This window comes from Xiphophorus couchianus, chromosome 22 (assembly GCF_001444195.1).
Source record: "Xiphophorus couchianus chromosome 22, X_couchianus-1.0, whole genome shotgun sequence".
Lineage (NCBI taxonomy): Eukaryota > Metazoa > Chordata > Actinopteri > Cyprinodontiformes > Poeciliidae > Xiphophorus > Xiphophorus couchianus.
In genome coordinates, this window is record NC_040249.1 from 25,642,894 (window position 1) to 25,662,608 (window position 19,715).

A 19,715-nucleotide genomic window follows, 5' to 3' on the forward strand; every position below is an offset into this window, starting at 1 on the left:
AGTCAAGATGCCTGGGGGCCAATAGTTTGTTCGGACATTTTTTAACTACAAAAGTGTCATGCAAATACACACCGTTATAAAACAATTTTCATTGTCACAATTATCTTTATTTTTCAAATGACAAAATAACCAAATATAAGTTACTCAGGCAACTCTAAAAACAGAAATTCTGCTTTTCTTTCATATCTGGAGAGTCAGATAACATTGAACAAACTGTATGAAATACCTTAAATTTACATGAGTTTAAAAATATCTTTGCCTCAAGAACATTTTAAACAGGAGTTATAAGTAATGCAAAGTTGTCTGTTATTATTAAATCTTAAAACAAGTGAATTTTGCTCTTGTCATTTACAATATCTTTCAGAAAGTAATAGTTTGTATCACATCTACAGGTTCATAACCAAATCTTACTCAAGAGTTTAATAAAAATAAGTGCCATAAATCCAAGTGCATAAATGTTCTTTTGGCTCTTCACTGCTGATAGTGACAGATGTTACCGTTCAAAATACTCAGTTTTATGTCCTCAACTCTCAGTGCCACACTGTTACTGCCAGGCAAACATTTTTCTCAAATTCTTGCTTCTTCTCAGGGCAAAATGTTCTCCACCATTTTCATAACACAGTCTTTGATAAATGTATCTTCAGTAAAAGATTTGCCATGTTTAGCTATTAACATTAACTTCGTAGCTTGCTTTGGTGGTATTTTCTTTTGACTCACAGGCCCGCGTGAAGAATCGCTGTTGTGATGCCAGTGCAGCTTGGAGCTGCTTCACTTTTTCAGCACGGTCACTTCCTGTTAGCTTGTTGTATGTGTTAGCATGTTTAGTCTGGTAGTGTCTCTTTACGTTGAAATCCTTAAACAAGGCAACCGTCTCATTACAAATTAGACAAGCACAATTGCCTTGATTTTCAGTGAAGAAGTGTTATAATTCCCATCTCTCTTGAAAGCGGCGGCCCTCACTGTCAACTTGTTTTCTTTGCAGTGGCCATGGCAGAAATGAGTGGAGAGCGGTTCACTGCACGGAGGCAGAGACTGATAGTATTAAAGTGGTGCTGCCACCATTTGGTGAAAGGAGGAATTACAGTTTCAAGTTTTATGATTTATTTATTCTGTTTCACAGTGCAGGCGGGCCATAAATAATACATTATAAGACCGAAGCTGCGGGCCGTATGAAATCTGACCGCGGGCCGTGATTGGCCCCCGGGCCGGACTTTGGACATACCTGCCTTAAGACATCGCTGTCCCTTTAACAAGGCCTTGTCCCTTTAAAACGGCGCTGTCCCTTTAAGACGTCACTGTCCCTTTAGGAAGGCCTTGTCCCTTTAAGACGTCGCTGTCCCTTTAACAAGGCTTTGTCCCTTTAAGAAGGCCTTGTCACTTTAAGAAGGTCTTGTCCCTTTAAGAAGGCCTTTGTCCCTTTAACACGGCGCTGTCCCTTTAAGACGTCACTGTCCCTTTAGGAAGGCCTTGTCCCTTTAAGACGTCGCTGTCCCTTTAAGAAGGCCTTGTCCCTTTAAAACGGCGCTGTCCCTTTAAAAAGGCGCTGTCCCTTTAAGACATCGCTGTCATTTTAAGAAGGTCTTGTCCATTTAAGACATCGCTGTCCCTTTAAGAAGGCCTTTATCCCTTTAACAATGTGCTGTCCCTCTAAGACGTCGCTGTCCCTTTAAAAAGGCCTTTGTCCCTTTAAGACATCTCTGTCCCTTTAAGAAGGCCTTTATCCCTTTAACAATGTGCTGTCCCTCTAAGACGTCGCTGTCCCTTTAAAAAGGCCTTTGTCCCTTTAAGACGTCGCTGTCCCTTTAAAAAGGCGCTGTCCATTTAACACGGCGCTGTCCCTTTAAGACATCGCTGTCCCTTTAAGACGGCCTGCCTGTTTGCTGCTGTTTGCCGACTCTTCCTGCTGATTCAGGTGCGCTCTGATTGGCTGCCTCCCTGCAGCTCAGCCACTCACAGAAAACCAGGATTTCACTGATTAAAAATAATCTCAACAGTTTATTTTAAGCAGAAATAAATCTCAGCTGACATCATCAGAAAGAAAAAGGAGAACAGAGACGGATTAAAAACATCAGCCTCAAATTTGCTTTAATTATCTCTGATAAGCAGATTCCTCCAAACTAATTGCTTTTTAAACCCGCTGACCATTTTTACCTTCTTCCACGCAGACACACGCGGCTCTGCCAGCCTGCCAGTCAATCCCCAGGGATTATCTGCAACTTGGCCCTAATTTTGTCCGACTTTCACCAGGAGGAGAAGCAACAATCAGCTGGTTTCCTCTAGCAGGAGGTCAGCAGCTCCTGTTAGCCGGTTAGCCCGTTAGCTCACTGCACAGTGTGATGTCATGTTTTATTTGGTTTATTTAGTGGAAAAATACTTTTCCATCTGCATTATTTTAATTATTTTTCAATTTTATTTTGAAAGCTACAGGTGTTCTGGGTGTGGTTTCAGGAAAAGACTTAGCTTAGCAGGAGGTGGATGAATTAACTCCACCCACCAACAGCTAGCAGCTAGTTGGGACTTACAACTTTCTGATATCTAATTAAAGCTGATATCTAGTTAGCACTAACCGCTAACATCAAGCTAATGCTAACAAACAACAGTTATCTAGCTAATGCTAACAGCTATTGTTGTTACCAGGCAGCTAACCATGCTAAGTGCCGAGCCTCTGATTGGTCCAGAGCCAGTCTGTTTGGTTTTTATTGGACAAATTAAAGGTTTTATGGTTTAATTTGGCCAAACTGACCAAATAAAAACTACATCTGGTCCTTTTTGGTTCCTGCTGCTCTGCAGATGATTATTGATCAGTGGAGTTGATCAGAGTTGATCAGAGCAGCAGATTGGAAGCAGAACATCAGATGAAGAGTCTGGATTAAATCAATACTGTGGATTACCTTCATATGACGGAGCAGATTGATTGATTATAATAATCTTCAGATTATCTCTGATCTTTTCATCCACTCTTCATCTCCATCATCATCATCATCGTTTCTCTTCGACCTTCTGTAATTAATGTGCAGACGTCAGGGGTCAGAGGTCACCGCTGTAATCTGCATGTAGCATCAACTCAATTATTCTGGACTGATTCAAGGCCGGAGCTTCAGATGCAGAGAACGGGCGGGTCCAACCGGGTCAGGATGGGTCCAAACGGGTCCATATTCAGACCCATCTGGACCCATCCAGGTTTGGTTGTGACCCAGTCCAACAAACTACTCAGGACAGAAATGTGCAGAGGGCTTCTGGGTCGGAACCTGGACTGGACCTCAGAGGAAATGCCAGCTGTTCTCCAGACCATGATGCTGCCACCACCGTGCTTCACTGAAGTTCGTTCTGCAGAACTTCTTCCTCACTGAAACCAGCAGAACCTCTCCAGAGGTTCTGGAAGGTCCAGACGGGTTTCCTCCAGAAGGTCCAACAACAAGCAGCAGCTGGTTGTCATGGAGACGGGATCCTGATAATTCTGATGCACCGGGTCCAACAGAACCATCAGAACCATTCAGTCAGCTGCTGTTCTGATCCATTGTTCTGTTTCAACAGTCTGTCCATGCGTCCTGCCCCCTTTACCCCCCCCAATGTCCCACTAATTATTCATAAATTCACATTTATGCTAATAGATTAACCTCGTTCAGAGTAAAACGGCTCCAGGATTAAAGTGGTTCCATTAAAGTCTGGAGGTCTGGACCCGGTCTGGACCCGGTCTGGCCCACGTCCCCCCCCCCCCCCCCTCGTTTACATGCAGTAATCTTTGAAAGGTTCTGTCCAGACACACTGGAAGCTCTAATGGCCAATGATTAAAGCCGTCTGACCCGGTTCTTAACCGGGCCCGCAGCCGGCTCCGGCACGTGCCGCTTGCTCGTCTCCAGAGACCTGGACCCGGCTTGGAGGGGTCCGGGTCGGGGGTCAGGGGTCGGGGGTCGGGCCTGCAGAGGAGCCGTCCAGAGTGATGGTGAGCACCAGGCCGGTTCTGATGGCCCGGTCCACTCTGGAGATCTTCTTGGTTCTGGAGATGTTTCAGGCTCTGGATCTGCTGAGGATCCAGTTGGCAGAACCTCAGGTCCAGTTAGAACCTGACCAGAACCTGCCCGGTTCGGACCGGACCTCCTGGTGTCAGTTGAACTGAAGAACCGATTCTGGACGATCCGGACCGGCCCAACAGAATCAGGTACTGGCTGGTACCGACGGCCCTCATCATCATCATCATCATCATCATCACCTGCTGATGATGAAGATCCGTCATCGGAGAAAAAGACACGGATCTGCAGCTTTGTGCTGGTTATTGATTATTGGTTATTGATTATTATTATTAATTACCGTTTTAAATATTCAGAGATAAGTTATTTTTGCTCATTATTTTTGTTGGAAATAACAAATTTAATTATTATTATCATTGTTGTTTTTAGGATAAAAATCAGCTTTTTATATTTAGAACTGAGTTTTTATTAATCCATCCATCCATCCATTTTCTGTTCACCCCTTGTCCCTAATGGGGTCGGGAGGGTTGCTGGTGCCCATCTCCAGCTACGTTCCGGGCGAGAGGCGGGGTACACCCCGGACAGGTCGCCAGTCTGTCGCAGGGCAAGTTTTTATTAATTAGTTGTGAATTTATGGATTTATTGCATTAATGTGTGTGTGTGTGCGTGTGTGTGTGTGTGTGTGTGTGTGTGTGTGTGTGTGTGTGTGTGTGTGTGTGTGTGTGTGTGTGTGTGTGTGTGTGTGTGTGTGTGTGTCTGCAACCTTCAGTCTTGTGTTTCTGTTGCCCCTTATCAGGTCCAGAGGAACCTAAAGTGGTTCTGCCTTCATTCATTCATTCATTCATTCATTCATTCATTCATTCACACTGATGGTGATGAGCTACTGCATAGTAGCCACAGCCTGACCAGGTAGAATCTCTGCACCGTCTTCGGTTTTCATGATGTTAGTAAATATTGATGCATCTGAATTTATAAATTTATATTTCTACAGTTTCCAGATGTTCTTCCTGTTTCAGTTTCCTGGATCGTTTCTGTCACGATGAGGCTGAGAGGATCCAGGTTGGAGTGAAAGAAAGATGATTAATGCTGAGAGCAGCACAGATGAGCAAAGGCTCAAAACCGGTAACAACGGAAAACATCAGACAGCAAGAAGATTAGATTAGACAAGACGAGGAACGAGGAACAGGTGGGATTAAAACAAGGAGAGCGATCAGGGAACGAGACCCGGCTGGGAACAATCAGGGGGGTAGACACAGACACCTAAAATAAACACAAAGGAAACTCAAATCCTCAGTTTCATGTCAGAATGTTGGATCTATTTGGACTTTTCTCACTCAGAAATGATAAGAAAACAAATAAATAAATTCATATTTAATCTTAAATTGATCTGATTTAATCTGAAGATGGTTGCAGCTGCTGATAATCTCGATGTTCCTGCCTTCATGGGGCATTTCAACCCATCCTCAGAGTGAGAATCTGTTGGACATTTATAGACCAGCGGTCCCCAAACCTTTTAGTCGGCGGACCGGTCAGCCCTTCGTAATTTTGCTGCAGGGGGGGGCAGTAATCCGGTGTTGTTTTGTTACTCATTCTGCTGCAAGTTGGCTCAATTTTGACTCGCAAGAAGTAGCCGGTAAAATCCGGTTTAGGATTTTCAAAATAAAAGATCCGGAAGTAGTTCATTATTTCTTGCGTGGCCCGGTACCAATTGGTCCGCGGACCGGCGGTTGGGGACCACTGTTACAGATGAACTTCCTGTCTCTGATTCCAGAATCTGAATCTACCTTCTTCATTTCTTCTGTTTCTGATTCTGTTAAAGGTTTTAAACTTTGACCTCATCTGGCTCTGGGATGCGGTTGCCATGGTAACCCCTGCAGCTCGGTGACGCCGCAGGGAGAAGATGAAGAGGAGATCTGGGTCTGATCAAAGATCAACAAACTAAACCTTCCTCCTCCTCCTCTTCCTCCGGTCAGTAAATCCAGATCGGATTGGAGGGAAATTGGTGGCAATTAATCCTCTGGGATTGAGAAGAGACCCCCCCCCCCCCCCCCCCCCCCAATTCCCCCCCTACCCCGCTGGTTCTGGCTCCTGATTGGCTGCCGCCGCGGACCCGGGGGCCCGGGGCCGCATAAATTCCTCCCGCCGGGTTCCGGTCCCGTTTTTCGACCTTCATCTCTCCTCTTCCTCAGCATGACCGGCCGGGAGGAGCTCAGCGAGGACAAGCCCAGGGTGCGGATGCTCTCCCCGGGGTTCGGCATCGACAAGGCCCGGCTGCACGGCTCCGGGTTCCGGTCCAAAGGCTTCGCCATCACCGACCTTCTGGGCCTGGAGTCGGACCTGGCGGCGCGCCAGCAGCCCGCCGGGCCGCCGGGCTCCGGACCGCCCGCCGCGGGCTCCGGGACCGCCGCGGAGCCTCCGGGCCCGGCCGGCGGCCTCGGCGGCTTCTCGTTCCCGGGCGGGTCGCTGCCGCTCGGCCTGGGCTTCCTGTGCAGCCTGGCGGCGCAGCAGCCCGCCGGGGCGCCGTGCTTCCTGCCGGGCCACCTGCCGCTGCTGCAGGCGCGGCCGGACGGGCACTACCTGCAGAACTTGGAGGCCCAGCGGGACCAGTACTCAGGTACGGACCGGTCCGGTTCTGGAGTGGCCCAGTTCCACCGCGGTCTGGTTCTGATGTTCTGGTTCTGGTTCTGTTCTGCAGATGAAGAGTGTCTGTCGGACCGAAACGACTCGAAAAGCTCCGGAAACTCCCAGAAGAGGAAGAAGAGGAGACACCGGTGAGGAAGATCTTCATCCGGAAACAAGTTTTAAAAATAACAGAAATTAGGCAAATTTTAAAAATTAATTAAATTCAATTGGACGATTTATTTTTCCTCTGAAAACGGAGCTTTGAATCTGCGGCTCGGTTCCGATGGACCCAGCAGCTCCGGGACTTTGAGCTGATTTAGAAATTACTGATGAAAATATTTTAAAAAACAGAAAATATGAAATGAAACGAAATTTGATTTTTATTAATGAAATTCTGATGGACCAGAACCGGTTTCTAATTATTTGCACATAAATAATCATTGACTTTATTGAATTATAAATCAATAACAGTGAATAAATTCTAGTTTGGTAATTAATAAATATGTTTGGTTAAAAAGATTTAATTTAATTTACTCAGAAAAACATGAAAATAAAAAAGTCTGGAGCTTTAAAGAGAAAACATTAAAGATTAAATAATTAGCTACAAATATAATAATAATAATAATAATAATAATGAATAGAGCAGCGGGATTAAACCATGTGAACAGAACTGGTTCTGGTTCTGAACCTGCAGCTCAGCTGGTTCCGACCTGATTTTAACTCTTCCTCCTCCTCCTCTTCCTCAGCACCGTCTTCACCTCCCACCAGCTGGAGGAGCTGGAGAAGGCCTTCCACGAGGCCCACTATCCGGACGTCTACGCCCGGGAGATGTTGGCCATGAAGACGGAACTGCCGGAGGACCGGATCCAGGTGAGGCAGCGGTCCGGTTCGGTTCTGATGTGTGCAGATCCACAGAACCGAGGACTCCGTGTTTTGTTGTGTGTGAACTTATTTATTTTCTGTTCTGCTTTTAGATTCAGTAATAATATAAACACTGATCTTTATTAAATAAATTATTCATTTTGTGTATCGAAATATAGAAACTAAAATAAAACAATGTGACATATTCAGAAATTATTTAGGTGTTTAAAGATAATGCAGACATTATTTTATTTTTATTAAAAATAATTAGTAATAATTTATTATCATTAATACAAATGATAATTATTTATGATAATGTAGATACTAATTTTAATTTAATAAAGACATTATACATTTTGTCATATTTACATTAAAGTATAGAAACTAAAATAAAACAAAATGATATTCATCAATTATTTAATTCTCAATTGTATAAAAATATTACATTATTATTGATACTCATTAGTATTCAATCAATACTTTATTATAACTTGTTAATAACCGTTATATTATAATATTTAATGATTTTATTTTAAAATTTAGAAGAAAGAGAGAATTAAAGACCGAAAAAGAAAAACCCAAAAGTGTTAACAGAAAGTTGGACCTGATGAGCCGATCCAAAAGAACAAACCGGTACAGCAGGGGGCCGAACCGGTACCGGGCCGACCGGGCCGCCGGAGCCCCTACTGGTACCGGACTAAAGCAAAAGGAATCTACTGCAAAAGAAGGACCGAAAACAGGAGAACCGGTTCCACCAGGACAACAGAACACGAAGAGCAAAACCGAGGCGGGATGGAACCGGAACCGGTACCGGAGCCAGAACTGAAGCCGGAACCGGACCCGGTGGAGGAGCTGCAGGCGGGACCAACAGCCACAACTTGACGTCATCAATTTAATTATAACAACACGAAATGATAAAAAATATATTAAAAATAAAAAGTCTATAAATAAAACAATCTAGAAAAATAGACAAAAATAATTTAACGAAGTTTTATAACATTATGATCCTGATTTATATTAAGACATTATAACAGTTTATTATTGAACATTCAGACCATTAAATAGATTTTAATTTATTTAAATCCTGACCCGGTCCACATGTTCTGGTTCTGTGTGTTGTGGTTCCGTTTGTCCTGACCCGGTCCACATGTTCTGGTTCTGTCTGTCCTGACCCGGTCCACATGTTCTGGTTCTGTGTGTTATGGTTCCGTTTATCCTGACCCGGTTCACATGTTCTGGTTCTGCTGGTGTCCAGGTGTGGTTCCAGAACCGGCGGGCGAAGTGGCGGAAGCGTGAGAAGTGCTGGGGCCGCAGCAGCGTCATGGCGGAGTACGGTCTGTACGGCGCCATGGTCCGCCACTCCATCCCGCTGCCGGAGTCCATCCTCAACTCGGCCAAGAACGGCATGATGGGTTCCTGCGCCCCCTGGCTGCTCGGTGAGCCGCATGCACGTCAGTGCCACGCACACGCACACCGGCAGCAATACACACGCGCTCACTCACAGCGCCCCCTGCTGGCCGCCTCCCGTTCTGACCTGATCTGGTCTGGCTCCGCCCCCTCAGGTATGCACAAGAAGTCCCTGGAGATGGCTAAGAAATGCTCCAGCCCGCCGCCGCCCGACCCGTTCTGCGACGCCCTGCAGCGGGGCGCCGAGGGGGCGGGGCTTCCGGAGGGGGAGGAGACGGAGGAGGAAGAGGAGGAAGAGGAAGAGGCCATCGACCTATCCAGCTCTGCCAAACAGCCGCAGCAGGAAGAGGGCGGGGCCTCCGCAAGGACCGCCCCCTCGCCACAGCAGGGGAGCAGCGGCGAATCAGAGGAACACAGCTGAAGGTGGGCGGGGCCTGCTCGGACTGTAATCTGATTGGCTCTTCCTTCATGAGGAGGCGTCATCTGTTGCCATGCAAACCGGCCGCATTAAGACGGAGTTTATTTATTATGTGGCGTAAGTGAAGCAGGGCGGCCCCACCCACCCGGGAACCAATCAGAGAGGAGTGGGCGGGGCAAGAGGAGAGGCTGAAAGTTCTGCAGAACCTGCAGAACTTCACTGGACCGGGTTGGACTCCAGAACTCCAGGACCCGTTTGGTTCTTTTCCCCATTTTCTACCTGTGTTGGGAGGAAACTTCCTGTCTGTTTGTGTGTTTGGAGCTCAGAATGTAAAATATAAACTATACTTACTGTTTATGGTTGTTCTTGATGTTATTATTATTATTACTAAATGTCTGTACAGCCATTGGTCACCAGAGGGAAAAATAAAAATAAGATATTTTTGGAGCATCTCAGACTTTGTGTCATAAATCATGATGAAAAACCAAGAAATGGATGGATGATGGTTGGATGATGGTTGGATGATGGTTGGATGAGTCCTGTAGGATGTCCATCCAGCATCCTTGTGTCCAGAATCTCCATGGCAACCATCAGGCGTGTTGCTGTCCACTCTATTAAAACATCTTCAGGATGTCTGCAGCAGCAGCCTGTTCAGATTACCCATAGTCATGCTAGCCATCCGCGCTGCCACCGCGTCGCCATGGAGACGGCCATAGAAAGGAGGAGTCCAGCTGCAGACCAGCTGTGAGATCGTCCTGATGTTGGTGACGTTCAGCAGCGGTTCCTGGATTATTGTTATTGTTTTCATGGTTCTCTCTAATAATGACAGGAGATTTTCCACAACAGATAAAGGATTAAAAATTAAAACGTGAACAAAACAAAGGAGATTATTGTTGTGTGGGTCAATCTTTCTGTTATCATCTGTCAGAACAGGTCAACAACCGGATAAAAAGCCTGGTTCTGTTCTGGTTCTGTGGAACCAGTGGAGATGATGATGATCTTCCATAAATCCACCCTGAGCATCAGACTGCCTTCAGTCAGAGGCTTCTTCTCACGCCCTGTGACACAGACTGCTACAGGAGATCATTTCTGCCCACAGAATCTATAAGAATTACATCATGTAGATTTTCTCTGCGATCAACAATAGTTTTCTGAAATAAAGAATCTGTGTCCAATGGAGGATCAGGGCGGAAAAATTCAATTCTGACTTTAAAGTTAAAATTCTGAGAAAAAAGTCAGAATTTCCTTCGGTTTATTATAAAATAATAATAAATGAATGAATCTGGTTAAATGAGCTGCTTCTCTCTGTTTGCTGTATGAATCATGGCATGTTTATTTTTGTTTTTTAAAGGAAACGGAAAAGGCACTGGACGAGTCACCTACGTCACGTCCTGTACCGCTGTTCAGTCGCTTGCTAACCCGGAACGGACCGCGGCCCAGAATGGCGGATTTAGCCGCAGTCAGGAGCCAAGTGGTTCTGGTCGTGAACAGCCTGGCCCAAACTCTGCTGACGGAGCTCCGAACCGCGAGGGAGGCGGTCCGTGTAAGCAGCCAGGAGCCCCGGCCGGAGGTAAAGCTAACCGTGGCTAACAGCAACACTTCCGGCTCCAGCAGCTCAGGTCGGGTGACGTCACGGTCCTTGTGAACTCTGCAGCGAGTTTAACTTTTTTATTTATTATCAACTAACAAAGCTGTTAACAGCAACGCAAGAGAATATGAACAACATTGTAGAAAACAAGCTAGAATCTCCATCATAATCTAAATAAATGTTTTATCTCATTGACTCTCGTTACGTTTAATGTCAGTTAATTTACTGTCGTTCACTTTTAACGTGGAGATCGAGAAAGTCAATACTGAATCTGGGACAAACATTTCTGATTAACTCAATCTACGATAATCGGATCGCTTTGCTCACCTTCCCAAAATCCAACGAATAAAATGATATTTTCTCAGAAATGACAACAAATTCACAGGACCTAAGAAATGTCTAGAAACATAAGACTGTTTTCATACGAGCCTTGTATTTATTCACTAAAACTTAAACACGGAGTGAGATTCATTTAGCAGAAGTCTGGATGTTTGGCAGTTTAACTGGAATCTCCTGATCTCAAAATCCAAATTTCCAAGGATTTCAAATCCTCCCAGCTTTCTAAATATAAAATTAGAAAAATGAATCCATATTGAATGTTTTAAGCCATTTTTCCTAAGCGCAACTGTAACAGTGTTTAGGTTGTAGAATCTATATGTATCAGTGCAGTGGGGAAACAGCGCCCCCTCTCTGTGTGGCTGGTTACATGTTGCTGGCCCCTGTTCTCACTGCCAGTCTGTGAAAGCTGCACTAGAGGTGAGTTGCATTCTTCAGCACACAGTAGAAAAGTGTTAGCAACACATAAAACATCATTTTTATGAACTTAGACAAAGTGTGTGATTAATATTTACTAGATGTGTCCCAGTCATCACTTTTTGTACTTTTAGTTTTGTTAATATTGTAAAACACTTCATGTGCTAAGCTAAAAGCTCTGTTGTAGTGTGCTGAGGGAGACCGCCTGATCACCCAGAAACGCACAACGCAGTCAAGGGTTACTTGGGCCGGCCCGGTACAGTGGCGTGGAGCAGAACCCGGTTCCACAACAACCATGACGTCAAAGTCAGATTCATTAATAACCAACCTTCTCATGTATTAATTAATTGGGACCTTTAACAAAAACATTTCTTCCTGTTTCATTCATAAACATTTAACTTCATTCTTGACTCTGACTGATGAAATGCTTTATGTTCAGTAATAAATGAGAGAAATCTCACATTTCTAACCTTAAATCTGAGGGATTTATGAAATTATACTGAGGGCAGAGACAAGCACTGGATCGTTTTTGTTTGTTTTGATCGTCAGAAAACTGGTTGATCTTGTTATTGATTTGCAGCGTTAATAACTGAGTTATTGTGATAAACAGTGTAAAGCCAAATGCTTCGCTGGATCTTAAATCTAGAGCGGAGTCCTGGATTTATGGGAACTGAGCTATAAATATCACCGTAGAGCAGCTCAATGAATCCACAAAGATAATCCCCTAAAGTTTGCAGCATCTCAGAGAGGAATGTCCAGCGTGTGTGAAATCCAAGCTGACCATAATAAAGGCTGATTGTTGAATCTCTCACTTCTATTCAGTCTGAGCAGAAACCTGAGCTAACATTTCATAATCACACAGAGATGTTCTGATTATAAACATCCATTAGATGTTTATTAGGTTTGGGGATTAAACTGATAATCCCTGTTTCCCATGTATCAGAGAGATTACCTGTCAGGATATATTCTAGAAAGGCTTTGAACAACATCTCTAATACGTCCCATAAAAACCTGCAGAATGCTGTTGTTTGTAGCCTGGTGATGCTGCTCAGCCAGAGCAAACCAGATCCTCTCTGACTCCTCCTGTCCTCTCCATCGTCTGATCCTCTGATCGTTTGATCGTTTGATCATTTGATCATCTGATCATCTGATCATTTGATCCTCTGATCATTTGATCCCCTGATCATTTGATCCCCTGATCATTTGATCATCTGATCATTTGATCCCCTGATCATTTGATCATCTGATCATTTGATCATTTGATCCCCTGATCGTTTGATCGTCTGATCATTTGATCATTTGATCCCCTGATCGTTTGATCGTCTGATCATCTGGTCGTTGTCCGTCCGGCAGGAAGTTTCCTTCGCTGTTGAACAGCCAGACTCAGAAATAGTTTCCTCCCGTTGACCATCTGGTTGCTCAACAATCCCCCACTATGACTGAAACGCTAAGTTATTTATATCTAGCTATATATTACCATTTGTATGTTTTTGTATTTACAGGCGGGCTTGTAATTGTTTTGGGGGGTTTTCTGTTTGCTCCTATGGCAACATTTTGTCTCTGTTTCACTGTCGTGTCTTTGTGAAACGTCAGGATCATTTCCTGAACCAGCTGGCCTCAGACCATCAGGCGTCCTGGTTCTGGGTCCAGAATCAGATTATTAGCCTGGATCTGGATCCTCCCAACTCCCCTGCATGATCCAAACGCACTGAAATAAAACGCTTGATGGTCAGGAATGTTCTGCATGTGATCAAGAGGAAAACCCGACGGCAAGGAGATATGCAGTTAGTTTTCCTGAAGGGAACGTCAGTAAATAACCTGCTAATAAAACATAACTTATCATTAAACATCTGGATTCATTTGGACCAAAGTTATTAAGAGGCTCTTTGGAGGAGCTGCAGATCTGCAGAATCCTGGTTCTGTTCCAGTTTGGGCCCAGTCAGAAGAGACTGGTTCTTTCAGTCTGTGTGAACGAGTGATGGAGGTGTACTGGTTTCCTCAGGAGGAACTGGGAGTGGCGGTGGACAGGCTGTGTCTGGAAGCTGTGGATCAAATCCTGAAGATCCTGGAAACCAGCATGACGAGGCAGGAAGAGGCTCCGCCCACAACGGCTGGCATCTATGGAGGGTTAATGAAGACCCAGACAGGTGGAGGTGAGTCTGCAGGACAAACATTTTCAGATTTTAAATCTGTTTATCACAGATTTAACATTTAAAAATGATGATATGATTTCCAATCAGCACAGGAAGAAAAACTCAATCATCTGCAGAGAGACGAACATTTAGAGGTAGAAAACAGTAGAGATGAAGGATTAGTGAGAGACACTGGGAGGAGCTGTAGGACAGAACACCGACAGGACCAGGTGCAAACCTGTCTGCCAGGTAAAAGGTCTCTAAACCAGTTAGTTTAAACCAGTCAGATCCTGGGTTAGGGTTAGACCAGAATCGGGTCATAAACAGGATTCAGGTGAGCAGAGGGTTGGATCCAGGTAGGTCTGAGTCAGAGTCTGTGTTTGGTGTGAACCAGGTGAAAATCGTTGCGTTTCTGTGTTTCAGGTGAGCAGGAGCCCGGCCCAGGCCACGCCTACTTCCTGCTGTACAGAGTCAGTGACGGACTGGAGGCAGAGCAAACGCTGACCATGTTTCCATTTCTGAGCGCTGAGGGTGAGTCTACCTGCTGATGTGCTGAGGACGGAGCCCTGAGGTTCTCCTGGTGGAGTCAGCTGCTGCTGCAGCGCCCTCTGCTGCTCATCAGATGAACTGTGTCTGTGTTCCAGGTGACAGCAGAAGCAGCGCCTCTAATCTCACAGGTGAGGAGTTGCAGGTGCGCCTCGCCTCTTCCTCCCCTCCGACCGATGACCATGACTACGCCCGGCCCCTAGCGCCACCTGACGGCGCGGCCAAACGCTGCGGGCGGAGGCGGGCGGCGGCCACGGCGAGCGAGGAGCTTCACCTGCAGTGCTGGCGCTGCAGCAGGCTGTTCCCCAGCGCCGATAGGCTGGCCGACCACCACAGGAAATCCCACCCGCTGTGCTCGGTGTGCGGCGCGGCGTTCGGCGGCGTCCTGAAGCTCCGGGAACACCAGGTGAAGGAGCACGGCCTCCTGCCGTTCGCCTGCGGCTTTTGCCCCAAGAGCTTCAACCACAAGACGCACCGCGACTTGCACGTCAAGGCGCGCCACACCGGCGAGAAGAGCTGCCGCTGCGACATCTGTGGGAAGGGCTACTCCTGCGTCAGCGCGCTGAAGACTCACCGGGTGACGCACTTCAGCAAGACCTTTATGTGCGAGGTCTGCGGCAAGGCCTTCTACCACGCCTCCCACCTGACGCGACACACGCTGGTGCACCAGGAGCCGCGCCCGTTCAGCTGCTCCACCTGCGGGCGGCGCTTCACGCAGGCTGCCAACCTGCGCAGCCACCAGGCCACGCACGCCAGAGAGAAGCAGCTCTGCTCCTTCTGCGGCAAGAGCTTCCGCTGCCTGAGGAACCACATGATCAGCCGGCACGCCCAGGAGCCGGCGGCGGCCGGCCTGCTGCCGCCGGCCGTCACCTGCCAGGTCTGCGGGAAGAAGTTCCCCAACCCGTCGCAGCTCCGGGCGCACCGGCGCAGCCACACGGGGGACAGGCCGTTCCACTGCGGTGTGTGCGGGAGGAGCTACCGGCTGAAGGAGCTGCAGCGGGACCAGAAGCCGTCCCGCTGCTCCGCCTGCGCCGAGACCTTCGGCCGGGCGCCGCACAGCTGCCAGCGCTGCGGAAAGCACTTCCGGCTGCGCAGCTTCCTGCAGGCTCACCTGCAGACCAAAGCTCACCTGAGGCGGATGCAGCAGAGCCAGAGCGCCGAGCCGCCGCTTCAATCCCAGATTAGCAGCTGAGACAGAAGATCTCATGAAGGCGCAGAGCTGGACGGTTCGGTTCTGTTGGACTGATCTGTCATTAGATTGTCGTGTTTTTGAATAAAGTTTTAAATCACGGCTCCAGAGCGGACGTGACGCCCTGAGGAACTCCAGCTGGACGTGTTTCTGACCCGGTCCAGAGCCGCTGCTAATCCCATCTACCGGTTCTGCACCGGTTCCGGTTCCTCTGCAGCAGAGGACTGGTTTGACTGGTTTCCAGTTGAGCAGCTTGAGGGAGTCCAGTAAATCCAGATGATGATGTGTAATCCAGCAGACCTGCGGTCAGATTAACGGACGTCCAGGCGATAATCCCACCTCGGTTCTGATGCTAATCTGCGGTTTGTTTACGTTCGAGATGCTAATCAGGACCACAACATGTTTGTTTCATCGTTATTATGATCATGTGACAATCAGCCGATCAGATTATCGGCTTCCAGGATCGTCGGACACACCAGAGGTCAGAGGTCATCGTCCCACCATTTTATTCATTTATTAAAATTGGTTTCAAAATAAGCAAATGCAGATTTTTCAGCAGCAACTTTACTAACAGCACCATTGAGGCGTTGTCATAGCAACCTCTGGGTCATTCCCACTCATGAAGAACCTGTTACTTTGACTAGGACCTTCAATCCCATATTAAACAGGCTTCTTTCCTTCCTTCTGCTCCAGATGATTTGATTATCCAGACAGAAACCAGCAGCTCTATCACTTATATATCTATAATATATAATCCTGATTTATATCTATAGCCAATAATAATATTAGTGTTATTGATTATAGATATAATATGGATGTATCAGTGATATTTATCTATAATCAATAATAATCCAGTAAAATGTTTCGATTCTTCATAATTTTGCAACAGATTAAAAATCGGAACCAAACCGGAACCACTGGCTCACATCTGGATCCAGATCCGGTTCTGCTTCATCAGATGAAACCTCCCGGTCCAGTCTCTGTTCCCGCCCAAACCAGAACCGGAGCCGCTCGCCCCGCCCCCTGCCTCCTAGCTGGACTCAGCTGTCGGGGGGGTCGGTCTCGGTTCGGCCCGCTCCAGACCGACATGGCTCCACACAGGGGAACCGGACTCTTCTGGGTCCTCCTAGGCCGTCGCAGCTTGTCCGGTCCGGTCCGGTTTCTGAATCATATCCTTTTGGTTCGGATCAGGAATTAAAGCTCAGATCAAGTTTGGCTGATTTTTCTCTGAACCGAACCTGTGTGAGTCAGTCGGTTCCGTTCTGACACAAACGGTAGAAAGGTTGAGGTTCGGTTCGGTTTATTAATAATAAGGTGGCAGGGAACCGGAACCAGCACCATGAATGGACCAGAGCAGCAGGATGTTTTAGATTTCCAGCTGTCAGTTTGGACCAAACAGAACCAGCACTGTGGGGATCGGGCCTAACAGAGGCCGGCAGGTGGAGATAAGACCGGTTCTGATCCGCAGTCACATTAGGTTCTGATGTGACTCTGGTTCCCGTCATGGAGGACAGGTTCTGGTTGTTGGTTCTGGTTCTCCAGGACTGGTCCAGTCCAATCCAGACCTCTGGTGGTTCTGGACCAGGACCCGGTACCGGGTCCAGATGTTTGTCAGATTTTCCTCCTCTGCCTTGTTTGTGTCGGATTATAATCCAATTATAATCCAATAACGGCGGCGGGATGATTGGTTCCCATCAGGTCCGATACGGGATCAGCTCTCCATTACATAAACGGGTTCTGCGGCGCCGCTGCGTGCCGCTCCGGCCCGGCCCGGCCCGGTCTGCTGCCTCTAAATCCACTTCAGGATTAATGTTCAATCAGAGATTCCTGCCGGGTTGGGATGATGATCCGCTCGGCGCCGCCGCGGCTCACGCTGGGGAGGGGTTCTGATTGGACCGGAGGACCATCTGAAGCTCTCTAGGAGGGTAGCTGATGTTCTCCAGAACCTTCAGAACCGGTGTAGTTCCTCAGGGTCTTTTAACTCTGTTTCCATGGTAACATCACCAGGCCCTCAGCTAGAGTAGCGTAGCCGGGTCCTGAAGGTCCGAGGTTCTCCTGGAGAGATCTGTTCCCTCCTGAGCCGGGTTCTGCTGACCCGGTTCCATCTCTGTCCCAGTGAACTGCCTGGACGTCCATGAGGAAACTCATCCGGACCGGGTGGCTCTGATCCGGGAGCAGGACGAACCCGGCACCGAGGTGAAGGTCTCCTACAGGTGCAGACGCCACACACACCTGCTGACTGCTGCGGCGACGGAGACGCTCCGGCTTGTTTCCATGACGCTCCGTAAACAGAGACACCGTGTCCAGGATCCGTCCTCAGAGCTTTTCTCATCTCCACCAGATTCTAATCTGAATCTCCTGGAAATGTTTCAGACCCAAAGCAGGAGATTGTTTTGTTGTAAATCTCACCATCATCTGCGTAGAGCAGCAGGTCAGCATCTAGATCTGCACCCAGAACCAAAACCAAGACAGAACTGACTAAAACAAACCGTCTAACTCCCTACAGTACAACAGGAAGTGGTTTCCTGGTCCTGCTTCCTTGTTAACTTGCTATAACTCAGATCTGGTTCCGTCATGTTTCTCCTTCAAGGAGCTTCTGGAGACAACCTGCCGCCTTGCCAACGCCCTGAAGGCTCATGGGATCCAGAAAGGTGACAGGGTGGTCGTCTACATGCCGGTGTCGCCACTGGCTGTAGCCGCCATGTTGGCGCTTCCACAGCAGACCTTCATTAGAGCTGTCGCCATGTGGGGCCGACATCAATCAGCTGAAATTCTGTCCAATAACTAAAGAGCCTAAAGACGAGACAGTTTGATCTTTACCGTCTTAACGTTGACCCTCAAAATGCTAACCTGTTAGTCCAAGGGTAGCGGTTTCATTATGACAGTAAAGGAGGTCTGAATGTTCTCACATTTACTCCTGGTTTCCAGATCATGTTCAGATGTTGTTGGAACCCACAGAACGTTCCTCAGGACGTTCTGTCTCAGCTCAGTGCAGGGCCGTGATCACCTGGAACCGAGTCATCGAGCTGAAGGCCACTGTGGACGCTGCGGTGAAGACCTGTCCATCTGTCCAACATGTCTTCGTCTCTCAGAGGACCGACCAGCTTGCAGTGATGGGAAAGTTGGACGTCCCTCTGGAAGAGGTGAGACACCTGATCAGAAGGTCCATACCAGTCCAAAAATGACCAACACACCCAGTCCATCAGAACCATGCGTAAACTTCCTCTGCTGTCTTCAGGTGACGTCCTCTCAGCCTGGTGTCTGTCCAGCAGAACCTCTGGACAGCGAGGACGTCCTCTTCCTGCTCTACACATCAGGCAGCACAGGGAAACCTCAAGGCATCGTCCAACCCAGCGGGTTACCTGCTGTTCGCCTCCATCACTCACCAGGTACGCCTCCGGTCTTCGAACCTAACCGTGGTGGAGAACTCCTGGTTCCTCATGGTGCTAGAACATTATGACCTCATCGGGATTCTGATCGGATCATATCGGGCCAAGGCCACTGGCTAGTTGGGTCCTCCTGTCGTTGGGTTCGGTGGTTTCGACCAAAGAGAAGCTGAGTGCCACCAGGAGTCCTGGTTGGTCCCTCCGTGTAGCATCCTGAGTTGCTTCCCCACCATCGGATCGGACTTCCTCGTGGTTCTGTTCAAGGACAGCGCCATGGAGAAGGTCCAAATGTTCTCCAGAGACAGCACCTTCCTACAACCCGGGAACAGTTAGATGCTGGTGTTCCTGCCTGGTGCAGATTTTCTCCAGCAGGCCTTGGAGAAGGAACAACATTCAGCCTGAAGAGGAGAACCTCTGAAGGGAACCGACCTGGTTCTGCCAACAGGTCCGGAACTCCCCAGAACCCTGTTTCTGTTGTTCCAGTTGGTGTTCTACCGAGACGGAGACGTGTTTGGCTGCATGGCGGACATCAGCTGGATGATGGGACACAGCTACGTGGTTTACGGTCCGCTGTGCAACGGCGCCACCACCGTCCTGTTCGACAGCACACCTGCGTACCCGGATCCAGGTGAGCCGGGTCAATGGCACCAAAACTCCCTGCTTCACCTACGCAGCTTCATCCAGCGCTCCAATCCCACATTCCCCACTGGAGGCTGGATGGAGGTTGGATGAATGTTGGATGATCTGTGCAGGTTGATCTTGAACCTCAGGTGAGTCTCACCTGCAGCAGAAAGTGGAGCTCCAGCCTCTCATTAACCTGGTTTTATGATCTGCAGTTAGACCAT

At 47.8% G+C, this 19,715-nt stretch overlaps 2 protein-coding genes and 1 pseudogene across 3 annotated transcripts; all 3 read left to right on the forward strand.

Moving 5' to 3' along the window:
* The first annotated feature begins 4,708 nt into the window (after positions 1-4,708).
* On the forward strand, positions 4,709-10,359 carry vsx1 (visual system homeobox 1 homolog, chx10-like). 2 transcript variants are annotated; one of them, XM_028006164.1, is made up of 7 exons: positions 4,709-4,877; positions 4,960-5,027; positions 5,788-6,582; positions 6,664-6,739; positions 7,337-7,460; positions 8,707-8,902; positions 9,014-10,359. In XM_028006164.1, exons 3-7 carry the CDS (start codon positions 6,159-6,161, stop codon positions 9,277-9,279), a joined length of 1,086 nt encoding a protein of 361 aa, XP_027861965.1. In that variant the 5' UTR covers positions 4,709-4,877; positions 4,960-5,027; positions 5,788-6,158; the 3' UTR covers positions 9,280-10,359. The 2 variants fall into 2 exon arrangements, with proteins under 2 accessions (XP_027861965.1, XP_027861966.1); XM_028006165.1 differs by having other exon boundaries at positions 8,707-8,887.
* Positions 10,360-10,640: 281 nt separating this feature from the next.
* Positions 10,641-16,165, forward strand: LOC114137847 (zinc finger protein 234-like). Its single transcript, XM_028006682.1, has 4 exons — positions 10,641-10,846; positions 13,620-13,770; positions 14,173-14,280; positions 14,394-16,165. Exons 1-4 carry the CDS (start codon positions 10,718-10,720, stop codon positions 15,485-15,487), a joined length of 1,482 nt encoding a protein of 493 aa, XP_027862483.1. The 5' UTR covers positions 10,641-10,717; the 3' UTR covers positions 15,488-16,165.
* A 131-nt stretch (positions 16,166-16,296) lies between these two features.
* LOC114137852 (acetyl-coenzyme A synthetase 2-like, mitochondrial) lies at positions 16,297-19,614 on the forward strand (annotated as a pseudogene).
* The last annotated feature ends 101 nt before the right edge of the window (positions 19,615-19,715 follow it).